This window comes from Varanus komodoensis, unplaced genomic scaffold (genome assembly GCF_004798865.1).
Source record: "Varanus komodoensis strain SLA01 unplaced genomic scaffold, ASM479886v1 scaffold5, whole genome shotgun sequence".
Taxonomy (NCBI): Eukaryota; Metazoa; Chordata; class Lepidosauria; order Squamata; family Varanidae; genus Varanus; species Varanus komodoensis.
The window spans coordinates 15,295,144-15,317,200 of record NW_025336087.1 but is presented as its reverse complement, the minus strand read 5'-3'; the positions used below and the strand labels follow the sequence as shown (position 1 = coordinate 15,317,200).

The following is a 22,057-nucleotide window of genomic DNA, read 5'->3' as shown; positions in this document are numbered from 1 at the left end:
TGGATTATTTAAATGGCAAGGGCTACATTCCTAAACTCACAGGGAAATAATCCCCATTCAACTCAATGGAATTTACTTCTAAGTAAACATGGGAAGGATTACACCGTAGGTTGTTCTAAAAAGAGAAACAAATAGAAAACCTGATAAGTATAGAAATATAAGGAAGAATTAGGACTAACCAACACTACCCTTCTATTTATTTAGAATCTCAAATTCAAAAATCATGCCCAGAGTTTGACTCATTAAGGATTTCCATCTTCCAGTGTCCATCAATTGATTGTTGTGTATGATCCTGCAATGAAATTGTGATGTCCAATTGTAAGTGCCTATATATATGTTCTCTGATTTGGTACAAGAATCTTCATCAATCACCCCTTAGTGATGTATCTACAAATATGTCAGCAGGTACTATCACAATGCTTCCAACATGAAGCTTTATTGGCTGCTGCAGCACAATAGTGCATGATATTATTAATGGAAGTCATTGCCAGACACAGAGACCTTGGGCACAGCAGCAAATGCAGCCACTCCTTGCTGCTAAGCAGAGTTGTCAATTCCTTACCAGCTGAAAAAGAGCTTTGCTTTAAACAGAGGACATTCTTAAAGAATACTGTAGAAATACCTGGGATGGTACTCTCTTGGTGAATAATATTGCTAAATTCTGTGTAACATAGGGCAGAATAGAAATAGTTAAAGTTAATGGAACTGGCAAAATTAAAATTGATGGAGAATACTTCTGAAAAATACTCAATTGGCTTGCACTGTGCATTTTTCCTGAAGGTTACTCAGGGCTACATTATAGTTGTGCATACCAGGAATCCTCACAGATAAGAGTACAGAATAGGATCCTTGGTTTTGTTTCCTAATAAATCTACCTATTCAGAATTAAAACTGTGCATTTATGGACTTCCTTTGCTCCCATTTCTGCATGCTGCTAGACAGTATCTGTCTTCTTGGCATTAGGCCCACTCTGTGGCAGCAGTTGAATGTAAAAATATATAAATGTTCTATCATATTTCTTTTTTCAGACTTTATTCATTGTAATTCCTAGATTTTACCCATCTTGGAAAATAGGAAATAGATATTCTCTCTCTCTCTCTCTCTCTTTCTTACACACACACACGGGGTGGGGGGATGAATGGAGAAGAAGGCAATATTTACTTCTGGTGACAATACTATGCCTTTTTAGGGACCTGTGAATGAGTAGGATGAGGCTGTAGTGGGCTGCTTCTGGAAACAGGAACTGAATGACTCCTATGCATGAGTTGAACATTGCCCATAGTGCTTTGGATCCAGCTTGTAGATTTTTCCCCCACAAGGGAAGTCATGCAGAGAATAGAACAGAGTTCATACCTAAGTCGCTTGGGAAATGCTGTAAGGCAGTTAACTCCTAATGTTCTGGGAGGTACCACTTTTTCCAAAAAGAAGTTCACTTATAAGCAAATAATGAACAAGTGGTAAATTACTTCTGCTTGTGACTAATGAAGATTCATGTTGTGAAAAGGAGATGATTTTAAAATATAAAATGTAAAACATTGGTATTTGTGTGATTACTTTGTTATGTACCATTTTAATGTACTCTTTTTGGGCAGATTATAGTACTATACATTGTCAAATTAGTTATACTCATTTATATAGGTGAGTTAGTAAATGGTAAGTTGCTATGACTGCTGATATAACAATATACCCATAAGATAAGAAAAGATGCATTGACAGCCAGGTTCAAATCATATTTTATATTCTGTTCTTAGGGAAAGCTTTGTGAAAATAAATATCTGAAGTGTGTAAGATTATCATGCCATCTAGTGGCTATTACATCTTATTTTTCTCTTAACTGATATATTGAATTGTGTTGGAGCAGAGTTAATCTTATTTGCAATACAGTAAAGGAAGAATAAAAACAACATAAAGACAGTTTGGGTCATCCTTATTTCCTATTGTATGTTGACTATTATAACATTGTGACACTGTTGTTACTGATGCAGTATAATGTATAATATGCATATTATGGTGCAGTTTATTCTTGGGATTCTCCTGCCAACCTTGCAGTTAGAAAGCATACAAATGCAAGTAGATAAAAAGGTATGACTTTGGTGGCAAGGTAACAGCATTCCATGCATTTTGGTGTTTAGTCATGCTGGCCACATGACCACAGAGACTGTCTGCGGACAAACGCTGGCTCCCATGGCTAAGAAATGGAGATGAACACCACCCCCTAGAATCAGACATGACTGGACTTTAATGTCATGGGGAAACCTTTACCTTTTTTTATTCTTGGGATTAACATGAAATTTGAACAACATATAGTAATAAAATGGCCATACATTTTGTTATCAGATTTTATCAAATGAATAGACTTTATTTAGGTTTGAGTCTACTTAATCTTGTATCTTAACTGAGCCTTATAGGATAATAGTTCACACAACTTATTTATGAAGTGGAACTATTTTAATATTTATCTAACTCGAACTCTGTCCTCCTAGCTGCAAGGTCATATTCCTAATATTTCCCACAAGTACATTAATTCTCATATCCTCATTCATAACTAGAGTTACTTTCTTTTAATCATGTGCTCCATCAGTTTAGTTCAAAAAATGTTGTGGAAATGTATAACCAGCATAACCAGTGGCAAATGCATTCCCCAACTTGTTTTGCTAACAGAATGAAGTATTGTAAATATCTATTTCTAATTACACTTAAGAGCACCTCACTGACAATCAAACATTTACTCTCCTTTCTATATATAATAAAGGTAGTTGAAAACTCTAACTTCATGCTCTACTCTATGCTGAGAGGGATGGGGTTATGTTTGACCCATTAAGGGGGAAATGATATGGAGAGCCTGAAAAGACAAGGAGAGGATACAAGAGCATGAGAGCAATATTGCATGGTAAAAGTTAAAACATGATAAACATAATTTTCTATCAAGACTCTTGGATTGTAGACAAGCAAGTATATAAGGACTTAGTACACTGATTTGCAAACCATTTTAGAAAGCTAATAAGAACAAACTCTAGTGATTATTTTGGCTTGTTCTGATAGGAAGAAGCCAGGAATCCCTGTTCAAATATAATGGTAAATAAAGCATGGTGTAAGAAATTAAGCAGAAGTAATCAAGCAGCATATAATAACATGCTTACTCATGCACTGTATTTATCAGATTTATATCCTGCTTTTTTCTTAAAATTAATGCAAAGCAGTTTATATCATTCTTCTCCTGCTGTCAATCTTATCCCCACAACAACAACCCAATGAGGTTGCTTGGACTGAGAGTCTGTGATTAGTTCAATGTCACCCAACTGGTTTCATGTCTGAGTAGGGACTAGAACCAAGATTACCTGAGCCCCAGTCCCACACTTCTAACCACTATGCCACACTGGCAATGTAAGCTAAAAGTCTCAACATTCTAGTTTACTGTGACATTTGAACCCATCCAACAAAGCTAGGATAGCCAGACATGCATAACTGAAAAATAAGACTTCCATCAGAAGAAAAGAGAACAAAAATGTGTACATGCTAACTTATGAAAATATGCACATTTATAAAAGATTACTATAATTAGGATAAAAATTCAGTACACAGTGGGAATGACTGTGCCTGAGTCTGGGTAACTCACCGTGTTGTCCAAATAGGCAATGATTTTGTCAGGGTGGCTTACGTTTTGTTTGCAAGCCACCCTCACAACTCTACCAAAGGCATCCCTGCAAATTTTGCACATTCCTGAGATGCTAGAACTGAAGGAACAGTTGCAAAACTTATGGAACCATGACAGAGACTCTAAAAAAATATCCCTGAGAAAGAGACTTATTGAGGTACCCTCCTGCAAACAAGGCTATCTCTGGACTTGACACATGACAGATGGCTTCTAGCACTTGTCAAATGCTTCAAAATGGAAGCTCTACCTACCTGCACCCCAAGGGGCTGCAGCAGACACAGGAGATAGGTACTTTGCCAGCAGGTATTTTGCCCATACTCATCATCCACACAAGATTCCCGAGTTCTACTCAGATGTAACTGTGGTTGACCACAGCTGTGAAAAAGCATCAATTTAAAAAACTACAAAATGATGGGTGGATAAAAAAAATGGTGGATGACCACAAGCAGCCCCTGTATGGTACACTGCAAAACTTTAAAGGAATAGCTTAGGGGAGGATTCTATCAGTAGCCTGGGGAAAAACTAATCAATGAAGTGAAGCCATGGCAAGCCCAAATGGGCTCATAACAGGAAGGAGAGAAAAATTGGGATCCTTCGGTAGTGTCCTGTGCAATACACATGGGGGGACCAAGAGGGGAGGAAGAGATCACAACCCATAATATGCCTAATCATATCTTGGGGCCTCCAGTGATTGACCCACATTGCTGCAGCTTGGGTTATTGTACCATCTAACTCTCCCAAGCAGTTCAAAGCAGCTTTTACCAATCAGTGGAAGCAAGGGAAGAAGTGTTGTGGTGCCACAGGACGCATAAGGAAGGAGGTCCCCAAAGGTAAAGGAGGACCTGCTGCCATGTCTGTGATGAGGAAGAAAATGCAGGTAATTTTTTACTTGTACGTTGTCATATGAGTAAGCCTGCAGGAAAAGTTTGTGAATGAATGAGTTGGAATGAGGTAACATTACTACATATGAGGAATCCTGGGAGTAACCTGAGTTAAGTAGAATGGGTTTAGAATACAGTTGACAAAACCTTTACCTAAAGTGTTTTACCTTTATCCTTCCTTGAGCACCAGCCTCTCCTAGCTCTCCTTCCTGTTTTTCACTCTATGGTTCTTTCCTTTTCCTGATGCAATCTCTTGTTTTCCTCCGCTTCCCATTCTTTTCTCCTTCATCCTACTTACCTCTTTCCATTTACATCTATACTTCTCTGTCTGCTGTAATTTTCTCTTACAATCTCTTTGATTGCTTGTTATTCGGTATCATTTTGAAGTTCCTCCCCCCATCATCACTGGAATATCCTCTCAATACACATTCAAAGCTAGCTGGATTTACAGTGTATTAGGGGGAGATGCCAGACCACCACAATCTGATAATGTCACAATGACAAAAAAAATGTTTGATTGCTGTCAAATTTTGGTGGTAAACTGTGATGAAGATTGACAAGGGACAAATTTATTTTATTTGACAAACCAAGGGGATTTCGTGGATGGCCACTGCTCTGTTGAATTTTGACAAAGTGAAAAGGGGCATTAGGAGCCAAGACTACTACGTGTAGGCCGAATGTTGCTTACCCCCACTGTAAGGACTGGCTATTGATGAGTCATCTCAAGAGTCAAGGAAGAAACAAGAAACTCTGATATATACTAAGATAAATGTATTGTGCTTCAGTTGTTTATTTAGTAAGTTTTCTTGTGAAAATAGTTGCACCAAAGATGCTAGCCTGCTTCTACGTGTTGGTTTATCAAGGAATTAGTAAATGGACTTCTAGTCTTCATTTGAGGAGAACATATTGGTGTAAATATGTTATTCATATTGTAGATTAGCACTGTAGGAATGTTGAAATATAGAAATCCAGTATAGCTTATTACAGAAAATCTATTAGTGCAAGCATTTTAGTGCAGTTATTCCAAGAGTGGAACTTCAGTGCATTTTGCTTTACAGATAACCAAAGCTATCAAGATACTTAGTATTAAAATATACTTGCACTCATAATAACTTCATAGAAGTAATCTTCCGAAAGCTATAGGAGTGCACATGGACTTTACCTATTGTAGTTAATTGTGTAATATCTGTTGCTATGAGGTGCTGTAAATTTTCATTATAGGCAAGCCAGCCCTTAAAGCGATGGGTGGGTAGAAGAGGCAGACAGTAGAAAAGACTAGAATCTAAAAGTTAGCAGCTCATTTTGATAAATTTTTAAACATTTAAAATGTGTGCATATATGTAGCAAAAAACACCACCACCACAACCCTGGGCTTGTCTTGAAAGTGTGAGAAGACAAGCAGTTTTTCCTCCATTGTATTCAAAATTGCAGGTTATTTCCAGATGCTCATGTGTATTCAGTAGGGAAGTCCCATTATAACAGAAGCTCTTCTGAAAGTCTACTGCGCATACTCTCAGATTGGATTAAAATCTGTTGCAGAATATATAAAAACAAAAGTTGTGCAACTTTTGGCACTTAACAGTGGAAAGCTATCCTTAATAAAAAAGAAAGAAAAAGTATGCTCTTTCAGACTAAACCCCAAAGGTCAAGCAATGAAAGAGACACAAGAGATGTGTTGCAGTATTGTTGAGACTACAAATGAATATAAAATGCAATTAAATCAATAAAATTCAATCTGTATGGGTGTGCTCTGTGCACTTAACAGATCTCTTGCATTCGCTATCTCTTTTTTACACTCTCCTTTTTCTTTGTCCTTATGCACTGAGAAGTAAGTAGGTGGATTTTGGACTGATATTCCAATAAACCCCTGCCAGTATGGCCAGTGGTCATGGTTTCTGAAATTCTAAATCTAAAACATCTGAAGGGCACCAGCTTGCCTACTCTTGAGATAGATTAAACTTCTCTGCAATTTGTAACCATTTTTTCTTGATCTTAATAGCCTTTCTATGTCACTTTTTTACCCCTATGATATCCAAGGCAGTTAACAAGACTAAGAACCAACAGTAAAACTTATTATTTTACTATGAGCAAACCAGAATTAAAATCAGTTGTCCCACACCTATGTCATCTTTCTCCTTCAATCAAATATTTTAAAAGTAATGTGATAGAGGTGATAGGAGGGAAAGGAACACCATAGTCTGTCCTGCATCCTATTATTAGTATTAAAATTGCATTTTGACAGTTTCTTGAGCCATATATCAGACAAAGAATGGATGAGAATCTGCTTCTCAAAATATTCACCAATAAGGACCCCCTCCCTTCCTATAATACTATTTATAGAATTAGAGTATCATTAAAACAAAAGTAGTGATTGCATTTCATAATAAAACATTGGGAAGCATTTTATTGCACCCTTCTGCTACCATGTGTTTTGCAGTAGAGAAGTATAATAACTAAAATCATTTACTCACTGCTAACCTGATCTAAAACTCAAATTTGGATTAACAGAATATTTAACATCCCTGTGTCAAGAATACTACAGTATGATTCCTGGTATCTATAAGTTTGAAACCTCCACCTGGTTTTTCCCATATTACTAGTGAGATGTTTTTCTGATAGCACATCTCATGATAAAAAATATACATGGAGTTTTGTTATTTGTTGTAGAGCTATATATGATGACTGCTGCCAGTTTTCACTGCTCACAATTTTTACAGTACTGTTACCTTAAGCTGCTTGATTGCTTTTATTAGCACTTGTAACTTCCTGCTGACTGTTGCTTTTAATCATCAAAGGATTTTAAAAAAAAAGGAATATTTTTTGCATGCCTGTACCAGGATATTATATATCACCTCAGGTGGCCCAGGGGCTAGATACAGGTCTCTGAAGTTCTCCGCATGGTTGTTTCCCCTTTTTTCTTAATTGCGATCATTTGCTGTTTTACCATGTTTTGTACATTTCCTGTCCATTCTAAATGGTTGAAATATGTCTCATAAGCTTCCTTGATATGAATGATTGCTTTAAGCAGTTATGGTTTGTTCATTTGTTTGTTTTGGTATTTGTTGCCCCACACCTTTTGCCTTTCACTCCAATGATATTTAGAATGTGGCCCCAAGAGATTTTTCAAAATGGAATCTGGCCCTTGAGTTGAAAGAGATTTCCCAGTCCTTGCCTATAACTGTTGCACTGTTTGTGCCAAAACCTAAAAATATTAAACTTTGAAAATTGATCAACATTTATATAGGCCCTGACTTTAAATATTTGGTGCTGTATGTGAAACAAGAGTGACATGTCATGATTTATGATGGTATATTGACCTGGCTCACACCTATTGACAACCCATGAGTTATTTAAACTGGCTTGTCTTGCATAAGTAGGAGCAAGAAAGTATATTGCTGCCTGCACACCTTTCTCTTCTACTTTCAATTAACATCCTATTATTATTTAATTATTTTCATTTAGTTATTCAATTTATGTATATCTTGCCTATTCCCAGTGATGTGGGTTAAACAACTCAGAGTTAAGCAATTTTTTGTTGCTGGGTTAACTTGAGCTAGTTTAAACCTTAACCCAGAATGTCCAGTTTTGGCTATCACAATAACAGATTGCAAACAGTGCAATAGTAGGTTGTTAGTTTAAAGCAGAAGTGAAGAACATACTGAAGGTACCTTCCCCCACTCCAATTTGTGGGTTACATAATCCATAAATTGGCATTATGTGCCAAGCTCAGTCACTGTAGATGTTGACATAATATTTGAGGAAAACATGAGATTGGTAAACTTTGACATTCATGGGAATGTAAAGAACTCATAGGAGCATAAAGTATTCCAGTTCTTTTTGTATTGTTACTTTTGATATAAAATGTGAACTCAAAAGTAAAACTGTAGTTTCACTTGACATTAATTGACATGCAATATTTAATCAAAACTGGATTGTGATTTATTGTGTAAAGTATGATAAATTAATTTCATTTCTGTCAGGAATTTATATTTATACACAATAAATGCTCTAAAATACTTTTCTCCTTCAATATATTGTTTATATTTGCCAAAGAGTCCTTTCTAAACAATTAAGCTAAGAAAACAAGTTTTCAGATTTCTTACAGTCCTCCTTTCTCATATCTCATATTGACATTTTAATATTTTTCACATTCTAGATGTAATGCTTGGTTATTAATTAAATCTATTTCTCCTCTATGGAACACATATAAATGAGATCCGATAAGCAGACCATTCTTTGTATCCAGCATCACTTTTGCAATCTTCCCTTGCTATATATTCTGTCCCAGTCACTTGCCCATTATCTTTCCATTGCAGGACTGCATCTACAGTTAAACTGTTTGTTGACACCTGATGTGTGTGGACTACTAGATGTTCTTTAATGCAGTAATTTCATTAAAATTTGCACTGATTTTGTATAGTAGTCACAATGGTGCAGGTATGCTGTTTTACAACAGGCAGTGTGTTGATCCTCAAAGGACCTGATTACTGACATTTCAGTTCATGTTCCATCCTGAATAGTTTTGGAAGATTGAAATAAAATGGGGAAAACAGCCTAGGAAAATGTTTCTAATCTTTTCCCCAATGTTATTAATCCATAGGGGCCTGCAGGTTCACAGCCTTCACCCCATGCACAGCCCCTCACTCACAACCCCAGCAATCCCACGATGGGACCTCATGGTCAGGTAGGAAGGTATACAAAAGCACCCATCTGAAACACATTACTTGCAACTGCCATTACAACAATAGTTTGCTCATTTCCAGTGTACCATTTTAAATTTTTCTTCATATAAAGTGGTTCATATTTTGAGCCAGATGCTCTGTAGTCATTTTTCAGTACCTTCTTTAAATAATACATTGAACCACACTTCTCACCCGCTGCCCTCTTCTCCATATTTCGTTTATTTAATACATTATGTGATATTGTCTATTTGTTGGTTTGATTAGTTACTTTCCGAAGACCAATGTACCCTGTAACATTAATTTTGCCATCCAGTGTGAGTCAACTAATTTGCTGTTATTGTTTCCCCAAGTATACTGATACATGTCTTTGCCATACATAATTTCACCTTACCATTTTTGTATGTTGTGGACCAGTAATTGATTATTTTAAACTATTATTTCATTGCCACAAATGTAGTCATAGAAATAGATCCTGTTCAGCTATTGTATATTGCTAAGGGTTTTTAACATTTGCTACTTAAATGTTGGTAAATCATTCAGAATGGTCTCATACATTAATTTTATCTTATGACACCCTTTCTTTCCTTTCAAATCAGCATAGAACATGTCTTTTCTAGCCCTTATACATAACCAGTTATTTATCTTCGTTTCTTATTCAAGGAAAGAACAGAGGCCTGTTGTCTGGAGCTATTATGAATAAAGCAAATGAATATTTCAAAAAAGTGCCTTTGCTTCCTTTTTGTCAATACTTTGCAATATAAACAGTTCCAAGGTGGAAGTGGTATACAACAAGGACTTTAGGGATTATCAGATCCATGTTCATCATTTAAGAGATTAAGCCTGGTTTTGTTACAAGTTAAACAATTCAGGGTTGTGTTTTCCCCAGCTCTGTCTGGAATTACAGGTACATGTCTAATAGTTTAAGTCAAGTGTAATAGTTAGGCTATTTGCATATTTTATCTTTGTATTTCTTAATATTTTGATAAAATAATATTGTGCACTACCTTAACATTGCATAATTAAGATCAATATTGTTAGATTGTATCTTTTATTGCCATTCTAGCTCAGGATTTGGCAGTTATCAGCCATGTGCACTCAGATTACATGTAGGAACTCCTCAGTCACTCTCTTCTTCAACCAGTTCTTTATAACCATTTGGGTCTAAAAGGCATCATGTATAAAAAATCAGTAAAGAAAACTGTGGGTTAGATTTATTTTGCAGTCAATCCTGACATGATGTTTGTGGACTGCATTTGGCCTGGCCATAGATTTTCTTTACTTGCTGAATTTTCTCTGGGTTCACAGAAGAAACTTGAAAAAAAAAAAAAAAAACTACAGCAAAGACAATAAAATGCTGCAAATGAACTTGTGGAAAAGAAAAATAAAACCCTTTAATAGCTCAAAACATATAGTAAAATATGACTCAGATGAGAGCAGCTTTTCTGAGGAGGTGCTTCACCCTCCTCTCATTAGTTACCTGCCTCATTTCATTTGGCAGGGTAGATAAGGCAGTGGTTTAAGATTTAGGTAAGTATAGGACACACGTAAAACATTAGATCCATTCAGAAAATATAGTTAGCTGTTTGCATACTTCAAAACGAGCAATGTAATGAACTAAATTTAGCATGTAATAAGCTTGATTGTGAGCATATCCCTACCAAAAAAAATGATCTGGGCACTACTAATCTGGCAGCTAAAATCTGATGTACTAACAGAATTTGGGAAACGTGAGAACCTGTCTGGGACTTAGATGCTAGTTGCATCATTGACATTGTTACACAGCTCAGTTCTTGACAATATAATATGTATATTATGTTAGGTGTTTTATTTGCACAGTTCAATGTATTGGGTTTATAAAATTGGTTAGGTGGTAATATTTATATGCATATTCATGTAAACATTTCTGTCTTTACTTCTGGAGAATGAAATGCTCTGAAGAATAATACACCAAATTGTGTTACCATGATGATATTATTCCCCGCCATTAAAGTATTCAAAGATGCAGATATAATTACTGTAATATAGTAATTATAATTACTATAATTCACATTTGTATGGAAGAACACCTCACAAAGGTTTAAGTGATTGTTATAGAAAAAGCAGAATCAAATTTTTATGAATTCAGTATTTATGTCAAAATGTATATGTTTGAAACACAACCTTTTCTGAAAGTGAAAGTATTTCCTTGATTTTTGTCCAAGTGCTGGACACTAATCATAGTTTGGACACAGCTGTACAAATGCTCTCAAATCTGATGTTTAAAACCATGGGTAACAGTGCAGTCTCATCAATGCTCTTGAACCTAGAGCACAAATGAACTGTGTAATCCCCAAGTTTATCTGGCCAAGCTTTGCAAAGCCTTTAACCTAACTTAACTGAGGCTTATTTATATTAAACTGTGCCTTAATCCTCATCCTCAGCCCTGCATACTATTGCTTGGGTTAGAAGTATATTTACAGAAAAGTATAAAGGGGCATAGGCATATTTTGTAGCTCTGACTACAAAATCATCTAATATCTATGGGTGTATGTAAAAGCTTCTCTTTCCATATTATGGTTTAGTATGCTCTTATTGAAAATATGGTTTATTAAGCCAGGTTTCCTGGCTTTAATGTGATGTCTCAATGGGCTGGACTTTTTGCTTTTCTGAGGAAAGAAGTGTTGGTATCTCCAACTCTAGATTATACTCAACGAAGAATGTATTTTTTCAGTTAAGTAGGAAGTATAGTAATAGTTTGCATAGCAAAAACAACTTAATGTTACTTTAAGTCTGGGTTAGTCTCAAAGTCTTACTTAAATTTCATAAATTTTTTTACATTTTTATTCTGTTCTATTAATGGTGTTGTAAACTGTCCCGAGATGTCTGTGATGGGACAATATAGAAAAGTTTTAAATAAATAAATGAAATGTTTCTGCCTATGTTCCTAATGCAGTTCTCTCCTTTTGTAGCCTTTCATGTCCCCCCGATACCCTGGAGGCCCAAGACCACCTTTAAGAATACCCAATCAGGTAATAATCCATTTGTTAATTAAATGCAAATAGTAAAAAAAGGGTAAACTAGAAAAACTAAACTTTCATTATAAGTTATAGTAATTTATACATAGTGCAAACATCATGATATTTGTGTTAACATCAGTCAGGTTTTATTATATTGGGGACACATCACATCAACATGTTTCACACAGTTCCATTATAAAGTCAGGAGTCTCATTGTTTTCATCTCTTTACTATATCAGTCCATAGCAACCAACAATAATGCCATGGTAAGAGAGAAACTGTTTTAACATGACATGAGGCTTCCTAAGCATTGCTGAACTTATCTATTGCTTTAAATTCTACATGAACTATTCAGTTTGTAAGGAACCCTCACTGCATAACCTATTAACTATAGATAAGTCATTGTCTCTTGTTTGTTTGTCTTCCCACAAGATAGGTTTCTTAAAACACTGAATAAATGGCATGCTATTTTAAAAACTGAAAATATTCTATAATTAAAAAGTAAGACACTTATGTTCATTGAATTAAGTATTACATTAAAATGTGAAGAAAATTGGCATGCTTTATTATACTTAACTACAAGAAGGAATTGCACTAATTTCCCACTGAAATTAGTGGGAGTTTCACATTCAGGATTGCTGCATTTTTTAAATAAAGTACATCACATAGTTGACTGGTCTAGCCATGTTTTTAATAGAAAGTTATGGTAGGCTTTTTGTTAATACCAGTAAAATAGGGGGTAATATGTCTTAATAACATAAGCAAGTAAACCTAGAGGATAAATGTTACATTCAGTCTGTATTTGATCAACTGATTCTTACCTTGAATCTTTTATTTAAATTATATTTGTTGTCTTTAACATGAAAACAGATTGCTTTTTAAAGAAAAATCTCATCTGAACTAATTTCGTTTTGATGATGATGATGCTTTTTGTTTATAGGCACTTGGAGGTGTTCCAGGAAGTCAGCCATTATTGCCAAGTGGAATGGATCCAACACGGCAACAAGGTAAAGTGTATTATTGGAAAATAAAAAACTTAATTCAGATATTTTTGGTACATTGCCTTCAGTTGCCAGTGTATTCAGCAGTTGGAATGATGGTCTTAAAAGGGGTACTACCTGTGACACAGGAGGTGGGGTGTTCCTATCATTTTTTTACAGGTATTTCATGAGCATAAGATAAATGGGAGGAACCATTTTACTCAATCATCTCTTAGTGGAAAAAAAACAGCTGCCATGCCTAAATCTTGAGTTCTGGTAATTTCTTTTTCTTTATAAATTGAATCATAAGGACTTTTATCTTTTGAGAGTTGATTTCAGTTAATTTGGATTTTTATGCAAAAGCTCTTAGAGACTGAAATTTCTTACTTACCTTAAAACATTGTACTTTTAAATTGCTTATTGCTTATACCATTATAACGTGTATCTAGCAATGTGTTCTGTAGCTGCTGAGGTTTATTTAACCAATCAATGTTTTGAATAATAGTAAAATATCCTAAAGTTTTATCTCCTCCTTGGATGCACATCTTAATGTGATGCGGGGGTTTGAGAGTTTAAGAGATGCCAAGAGCATTGCAGTCCAGTCTCACTAGGCTGTTCTTCGTTGTGGCCTCTGTGCATCACACATATGGGTGCTGCGCCTGCGTAGTGCCTTTGGCTGGAAGATTGCAAGCTAACGGTTTTTGGCAGGAAAGCTCCGCTCCCCCTCCCCCATAGCCTATAAAGAGCGGAGCGTCCACCATTTTGTTCAGTCTTTGCGACCGCCATTCTCTGTGCCTCGTGCCGCTTTCGCTCTCGATCTGACCGTTGCTTGTCTAGCCTGTTCTTCTTCTCGATTGTTCTCCCAGTTGTTATAGCCTCAGTATTTCTTCTAGTTCTTGTTAGTTCCTAATAGTTCTTATAGTTCCTATAGTTCTTGTAGTTTTCTCTATCTTTCTACCTTCCTTTTGATCTTCTATCAAAAAAAAACCCCCCCAAAAATATATACTTACCCTCTGTACTATCTCCCTTTTTTCTCTTTCTTGCTATGGCGCAGCGAGCAGCTTTCCGCAAATGGGCGGAGTGCGGGTCAAAAATGTCTCCGACCGATCCGCAAGACCTATGCCTCCTCTGCTTGGGGGAGGGGCATAGGACTGATAAATGCTCTCACTGCCTGGCCTTCTCTAAGCAGGCCAGGAAGAATCGTGAGAATCACCTCCAGAGGTTGTTGTGGGATTGAGCTCTCATGCAGTCCGACCCGCTCGTTGCTGCTCCAAAGCCTGGCTCCGCTTCAATGGCTCCACCCTCATGCTCTTCAGACGAAAGAGCATCTGCTATGGTGGTTCCACCTGCTTCTCCCAAGAAGAAGCACGAGAAGCGCAAGCATGCTGAACCTGACAAATCGGCAGGCCATAAGAAGGCCAGGAAGGAGAAGGCTCCTAAACCTTCAAAAAAATCAAAGGATCCAGAGCGTCCTCGACACCGGGACTCAGATTCGATGGCCCCCTCGGTACCGGTGGCACTTACCGTACCAACTCCACCCGACCCGGTGCTTCAGGCAGCTATGAGGGTTACCCCTCAAGGGTCCCCTCGCCATGTGGCTGACCTTCCTGCTGGGCCACTTCCAACTCTACAAAGAGGCTCAATTTCTGATGGGAAAATTCAGGACTCCCCCCCTAGGGCTAGGTTGCCCACACCTACGCCCACAGCCACTCTGGAGGCAGATGTAGAGAAGTCCCTGCCAAGGAGACGGAGGAGACTAAGCGTCGGATAGAGGAAATGCCCTTCGACGGGTCCGGGCTTTTCCACTCACACACTGACCACAAGTTAAAGAAACTACATGAATCCCACATGACGGCATGCAGGATGGTGCTACAGACCTAGACTAGGCATAAGTGGTCATGGACTCGTCCATCTTATAGGCAGTCCTACCAGCCTAGACAGCAGCCCCAGCACCGACAGCAGCAGCAACAGCAGCGCTGCCGCCTACAGCCCCAGCAACGCTATCAGCAGGGCCGCCGCCGTTTCGATGATAGGAGACAGCATTGACGGGACTGGCAAACCATTCCTCTGATTCCTTCTATACCCACCCCACTCTCATCTGGGGATCGGCTGTGAAGCGGACTCCACATTTGGGAGTCCATCACATCTGATCGGTGGGTATTGTCCATCATTCAGCACAGCTATCGGATAGAATTCGACATCTTTCTTCCTTTGAGTCCGATCTGGTTTACATCATGCTCACTGGCACTACTCGATGAAATACAACAACTTCTTCGTAAAGGAGCGATTCGTCAAGTAACCCCACCTGACAGACTCCACGGATTCTATTCCAGATATTTTACGGTCCTGAAGCGGGATGGTGGTCTACGTCTGATTTTGGACTTACGTAATCTGAATTGATTTATGGTGACAAAAAAGTTTCGAATGACCACCCTTCAAAATATTTTGCCGCTGCTAAGGAAAGAGGATTGGTTCGCCTCATTGGACTTGAAGGACACCTATTTCCACATTTCGATCCACCCAAGTTATAGGCATTTCCTTCGTTTTGCTGTTGTACCCCATTTCTACGAATTTACAGTTTTACCTTTTGGACTGGCCACTGCTCCGAGAGTGTTCACCAAATGTATGGCCCCTGTCTGCGCTTTCCTATGCCTCCAAGGCATACAAATTTACCCGTATCTTGATGATTGGCTGCTAGTGTCCCAGTCTAGGGAAGGACTCCTCGCATCCATCCGTACAATCTGTTGTACTGTTGTACTTGGATGATGTGGGCCTATGCATTAATACCGAGAAATCTTCTCTTCTTCCGACGCAGACACTTACCTTCATTGGAGCCCGCCTGGATTTAACGTTGGGGAAAGCCTTCCTTCCTCGGGACAGACAACAGATTCTTGCTCGCCGCATCCATCGAATGCGATGAGACGGGATGGTCCCGGCAAAGTTCATCCAGAGGATCCTGGGAAATACGGCTTCCTCGGTTGCTGTGGTGCCACACGCCAGACTTCGACTCTGTCCATTACAAGTCCTCTTCAACAAGATGTTCCACCCACAGAGAGACCCACTGTCGAAATTGATTCGAATCCCATCCTCGGTGCTCCATTCTCTGCTCTGGTGGTCGGTACCAGCCAATCTGACTGTTGGGGTTCCCTTCAGGCCATGATGTCCTTCAATAACCCTTGGTACCGATGCATCTCTTCTGGGATGGGGAGCGATATGCTCCGGCCTATACACCCAAGGCACATGGAATCGTCGAGAATCCACGAATCATATCAACTTCCTGGAGCTACTGGCAGTATTCAAGGCCCTACACTCTTTCGAGGATGTTCTCCAACATCAGGTCATTCAGATAACTTCGAACAACATAGCAACTGTCTTCAATCTGAACAAACAAGGTGGAACAAAGTCCCCAACTTTGGCCAGACTTTCAATGAAAATTTGAAACTGGTGCATTCCGAGAGACATTATGCTGATGGCAGTCCATCTGGCTGGTACGGACAATGTGCAAACAGACGTCCTCAGCAGGCACATGTTCATCTCTCACGAATGGGAACTAGATCCTCGGACATGCGACCATCTCTTTCATCGCTGGGGGTTCTCCGATGTGGACTTATTCGCCACCCAACAGAACAAGGTGTGCGATGCTTACTGTTCGAGAGTGGGAATCAGGGACAGATCCCTAGGGGATGCATTCATGATCCCCTGGAACAATCTGATCTTTTACGCCTTCCCACCAATCCCTCTTATGATGAGAGTGATAGCGAAGATAGTATACAATTGAGCCTCGGGGATACTAATTGCCCCTTGGTGGCCATTCTCTCGCGGGGAATGCCTCCATCTACCACTGTTCCCATACCTCATAACCCAGCAGGGCGGTACGCTTCACCATCCAGATTTACTGTCATTGAACTTAACAGCGTGGCGAATCCGATAGCTACCATTGAGCCACCGGTATCGACGACAACTTCAAGTGAATCAAATCCTGCTGTCGAATCCAGTGGATTCGGCGTTTCCTCTTCATTTCTTCCTTCCGTACCATCGGATTCAAGGATTGATCCATCGAATCCGACAGCCTTTCATCCTGATATCCAACACATCCTTGATTCTGCTTTGAAGCCGTCCACACGGAAGTCCTACGTGGCTAAATGGAGACGATTTTCTACCTTTGCCAAGTCTCGTTAGTTCTCTCCATTTACATCATCGATACATCAAATCCTTCAGTTCCTATTAGAACTGCACCATTCCAGATTGAAACTGTCTTCAGTTAAAGTGTATACGACAGCAATAGCCTACCATCATGGCTTGGTTGACGGATCAACCATCTTCTCTCAACCTACTGTTAAGAGGTTTCTTAAAGGACTTCATAATCTTAATCCATCAATCAGGTCAGTAATGCCTACATGGAGTCTCTCTGTTGTTCTGCAAGCACTTACGAGAGCTCCTTTCGAATCATTGGCAACAGTCCATTTACATCTGGTTTCATGGAAGACAGCGTTTCTTGTTGCGGTCACTTATTTATTTATTTATTTAAAACATTTCTATGCTGCCCCCATCACAACAAAGCCTCGGGGCGGCTCACAAAAGGGCCAGTGAGCTCTGCGCTCTCCGCATAGACCCTCCTTACCTGAATTTTCACAGAGAAAAGGTCGTTTTGCGCCTCGATCCATCTTTTCTTCCTAAGGTGGCTACATCTTTTTATATGGGACAGGATACTATCTTACCTGCTTTTTTCCATCACCGTCAACTCCTTTTGAAAGATTGTTGCACTCACTTGACGTTCGGCGCTGCTTAGCCTTTTACAGATCGAGGACTGAATCTATTCGACACTCAAATAGACTATTCGTTAAATATTCCACCAGAGATCAAGGCGATCCAGTCACTCCGCAGAGACTTTCCAAGTGGATAGTCCGTACTATCACTTTATCCTATCAACTGGCTAAGATTGAATTACCTACAGCCCCTCGAAGCCATTCAACTAAGGCTGTTGCAGCCTCATCTGCCTTTGCATCGGGTGTCCTGATTGATGATGTATGCCGAGCTGCTACTTGGGCGAACCCGTGCACTTTTGCCAGACATTATCGTCTAGATGTTCGGGGTCGGCAAGATTGCTCCTTTGGCAGAGCCGTTCTTTCATCTATTCTTCATTGAGGACACCTCCCCTCCTCCTTTTATGGAAAGCTTGTTAATGTACCCATACGTGTGATGCACAGAGGCCACGATGAAGAAAAACAGGTTGCTTACCTGTAACTGATGTTCTTCGAGTGGCCATCTGTGCAGTCACACACCCCACCCGCCGGCCCCATTTGGTGTCAGTGAGTGGACATATTTATCGGTACCGAAATTTTTCCCTTTTTTCATGGTACTGATCTTTTTTCCTATCTCATACTGGCAATTTTTTTTCCACATGGGGGCATACGTTCGGTTGTCAAAGACTGAACAAAATGGCAGATGCTCTGCTCTTTATAGGCTATGGGGGAGGGGGAGCGGAGCTTTCCTGCCAAAAACTGTTAGCTTGCAATCTTCCGGCCAAAGGCACTGCACAGGCGCAGCACCCATATATGTGACTGCACAGATGGCCACTCGAAGAACATCAGTTACAGGTAAGCAACCTGCTTGTACCCTGGCAGGTTAATCAAAGAAGGAATAGTCAGAGCTGAGACACCCAACTGCAATGCATCCACCCTTTTTAGCTGTAACAATCACATCCACAAAGATAATAGAGGGGTAGCTACTGGGCAGCAGTGTTAGTTGAAGGCGACCTGCAGAGGATCTTTCACAACTCAGGCTAACTCTGGTTAGTACTGCTCAGAAAAAGGCAAAGGTAAACCACTTCTGAATTTTCTTACCTTACAAACCCTATGATGAAACAGTCCGTATTAAAACAATACGTAGTGCCAGAATATGAGACACTCAGATTGGAAGGCACTCAGTTAGCTGCTGGGGAAGAGCAAAGGACAAATATGAAAAGTATTGTCACTAATGATGCAACTAGTTCAAAAGGAAGTCTAGTGGATGACATGCACAGAAGCAAAAAGGAAAGTCCAGTACTGCACAGCACTTACATGTGGAACATGAGAAGTATGACTTGAGACAAACTGGAAACTGAAAAGCAAAAAATGAATCAGTTAAACTTGATGTGAGTGAACTGAAGTGGACTGGAATAGGACATTTTTCAGTCATACAAGTACAAAGTTCTATACTGGAAATGATAAACTCATAAGAAATACTATGGTTGTATTACTAAGGCAGATGTAGCGCAGGCAGTAAGAGGCTATAATGCAAAGTCAAGTTATATCAAGCAGAATTTGAGGAAAATCTATCAACATAACAATCATTTAAGTCTATGTTCTAACTACAGATTCTGAAGAAGAAGCAATTGAAAATGTTTTATTCAGTCATCCAAGGAGAAACACACCAAAACCAGACATGTGTAGGAAACAAGTGGGAAGCAGAGCTGTATCCAATGTTGTGGGAAGATTTGACCTAGAGATTAGAAAGAAGCAGGAGAATGTCTCACAGCATTCTGTGAAACCAGGATACCTCGGGCAACTAATCAAACTGTACACATGGGCATCACCAGATGGCCAATACAAAATCAAACAGACTACATAATGGAAGAGAGGAGATGGAGAAACTGAATTTTCACTGCCAAAGCAAGACCCAGAGCAGATTGTTCTAGTAACCATGAGCTTTTTACATAAAAAAGACTTCTTCCAAAAGATCTCAAAAATCAAAGGAAAAGTCAACTCCAGATTAGGAATGCTGAAAGACCAACAAGAGACCATACCCTCTGAACAGGTAAAATACAGAGAATGTGGAAGCAATATGTGGAAGAGGTATACAGAAGAGACAAAAGAATGACAGACACCTTAAAAGAGCAATTCTATGAGGAAGAGCCTGCAATATTAGAAATGAAAGTGAGAACTGCTCTGAAAGTAATTGGAAAAAATAAAGCACCTGGAGTAGAAAGGATACCAATAAGACTCTTCCAAGCTGCAGACTGAATTGATCTAAATCCTAACAAGAATATGACTACAAATGTGGAAAACAAAACAAAGGCCCATTATCTGGAAATGCTCAATATTCATTCCAGTCCCCAAGAAAGGAGTTGCTAAGGAATGCAGCAACTACAGGACCATTGCAGTAATTTCATGCAAGCAAAGTCATGCTCAAGGTGTGGCAACAAAGAATATTACCCTGTATGGAGTGAGAAATGCCTGATGGTCAAGCTGGATTCTGAAAAGGAAAGGGCACTTGAGATCATATCATTGGCTACTGGAGGTCACCAAAAAATTTTAGGCCACAGCAAATCCTTTGACTGAATTAATCACAAGAAGCTAAACAAAACAACAAGAAAAACAACATTTTATATTATATAGCAGTGTCAGTAAATTAAAGAATTAATAATTAATTCTGTGGGTTTCAGTTGATTGAATTAATACTATGTAGCTCTGTTATTTTCCCCAAAAAGTGTTTAACAAAGTTCTGTGTGTCTAACTAAAAACAAACTGGAGTATGTTTTGTGATATATTTACAGTGAGCAGTTTGCTCAGCATCAGTGGTTGTATTGTTAATCTGTTTTGTTTTCATACAAATTAAACTGATGTTCTGAAAAAAAAAAAAAACAAATTCTTTATTTTTAGGTACCCTTGCAGATGTTGTGGTAGATCCACCTTGGAAAAAGCATTCTGTTTGTAAATGAGAGAAACAAGAATAGCTTAACTATGATGGTGCCTGCTACACATGTTTTTGTTTTGTTTTGTGTTGTTTTGGTTAGTATTTGTTTAAACAATAATTGAGAGAGAGGACCTGCTTTCTAATCTTAAATGTGATTATGAGTATAAAAACATTATAATTAGTCTGACAGATAATGTAAAAGTTGTAGCCCTAAAATACAATACCTTTTTCAGGCCATCCGAATATGGGCGGACCTATGCAGAGGATGACTCCTCCTAGAGGAATGGTTCCACTAGGACCTCAGGTATATTGTTTGTGTTGTAGTTCACATAGTCAGCCAATTCCCTTTTTCATAAGAATGTATACTCATAATACAACTATACCACTGCTGTGTGATGTAGCCCAGAATATCCATGCCATCCTCCTGGGATAACCCAGGATTCATCTAGTTTATATGATTTCAGCAGCAGCCTGTATGATTCCTCTGAAAGATTTTAAATAGGGCATGTTGAGAATGGCCATCTCTACTCTTTTCAGCATTCTGTACTTAGAAACAATATGTACATAGACTTTCCATTTACTTATCAATTCCATGTTAGGTAAATGAACCACCATATATTGAAGTGGTATATTTCTGAGTACAAGAAGCCTGGGGCAAACTGTGATAATGCATTGGTAAGAGATTTATATTTATTCATATATCCATAATACATACTGTTTTCTCTTGGTAGAATAGTTAAGATCTGGTTAAAATATAGCATTTGTTTTACTTCACCTTAACCAAAATTGTATAAAAATTAAACCTTCAATGTTTCACAGCTACAATGGCTATTCCTGAGAGAAACATGAAACAAAATTAAGAAAAGAAAGAAGGAAAGGAAGCACATGAATGAAACCACATTTTTAAAAAGTTGAATTATGCTTAGTTGTTAATGATTTACCATCTAATCTCTTCATTATCCCCCTCATTACCTTGAATCAGATTTATCTTTTTATATCTTTTAGCCATTTACCATAACAGTTAAAAATTTAGACCTGTGAAAAGAATATCCAAATCTATTGTATCAAATTGCAGCAAAGAAACAAATTTATCATAGATAGTACTAAAAAAAAAGCTTACATCCACAAACTGTTCAGAAAAAGGAAAAGCAAAATAGAACCCTTAGATATATATATTTTGATGATTTGA

General features: G+C 38.5%; 1 protein-coding gene across 9 annotated transcripts in view; it reads left to right on the top strand.

The window, feature by feature from the left end:
• The window catches only part of SSBP2 (single stranded DNA binding protein 2), a 189,867-nt gene that overhangs the window by 133,663 nt on the left and 34,147 nt on the right, over positions 1–22,057 (top strand). For 8 of the 9 annotated variants that reach the window (XM_044446623.1, XM_044446621.1, XM_044446627.1 and 5 more), the window contains 3 exons: positions 12,167–12,226; positions 13,155–13,221; positions 21,102–21,172. In XM_044446623.1, coding sequence (XP_044302558.1) covers positions 12,167–12,226; positions 13,155–13,221; positions 21,102–21,172 — 198 coding nt within the window. Of the gene's footprint in view, positions 1–9,136; positions 9,221–12,166; positions 12,227–13,154; positions 13,222–21,101; positions 21,173–22,057 lie in introns of all 9 variants that reach the window. The other variant, XM_044446630.1, reaches the window with a different exon arrangement.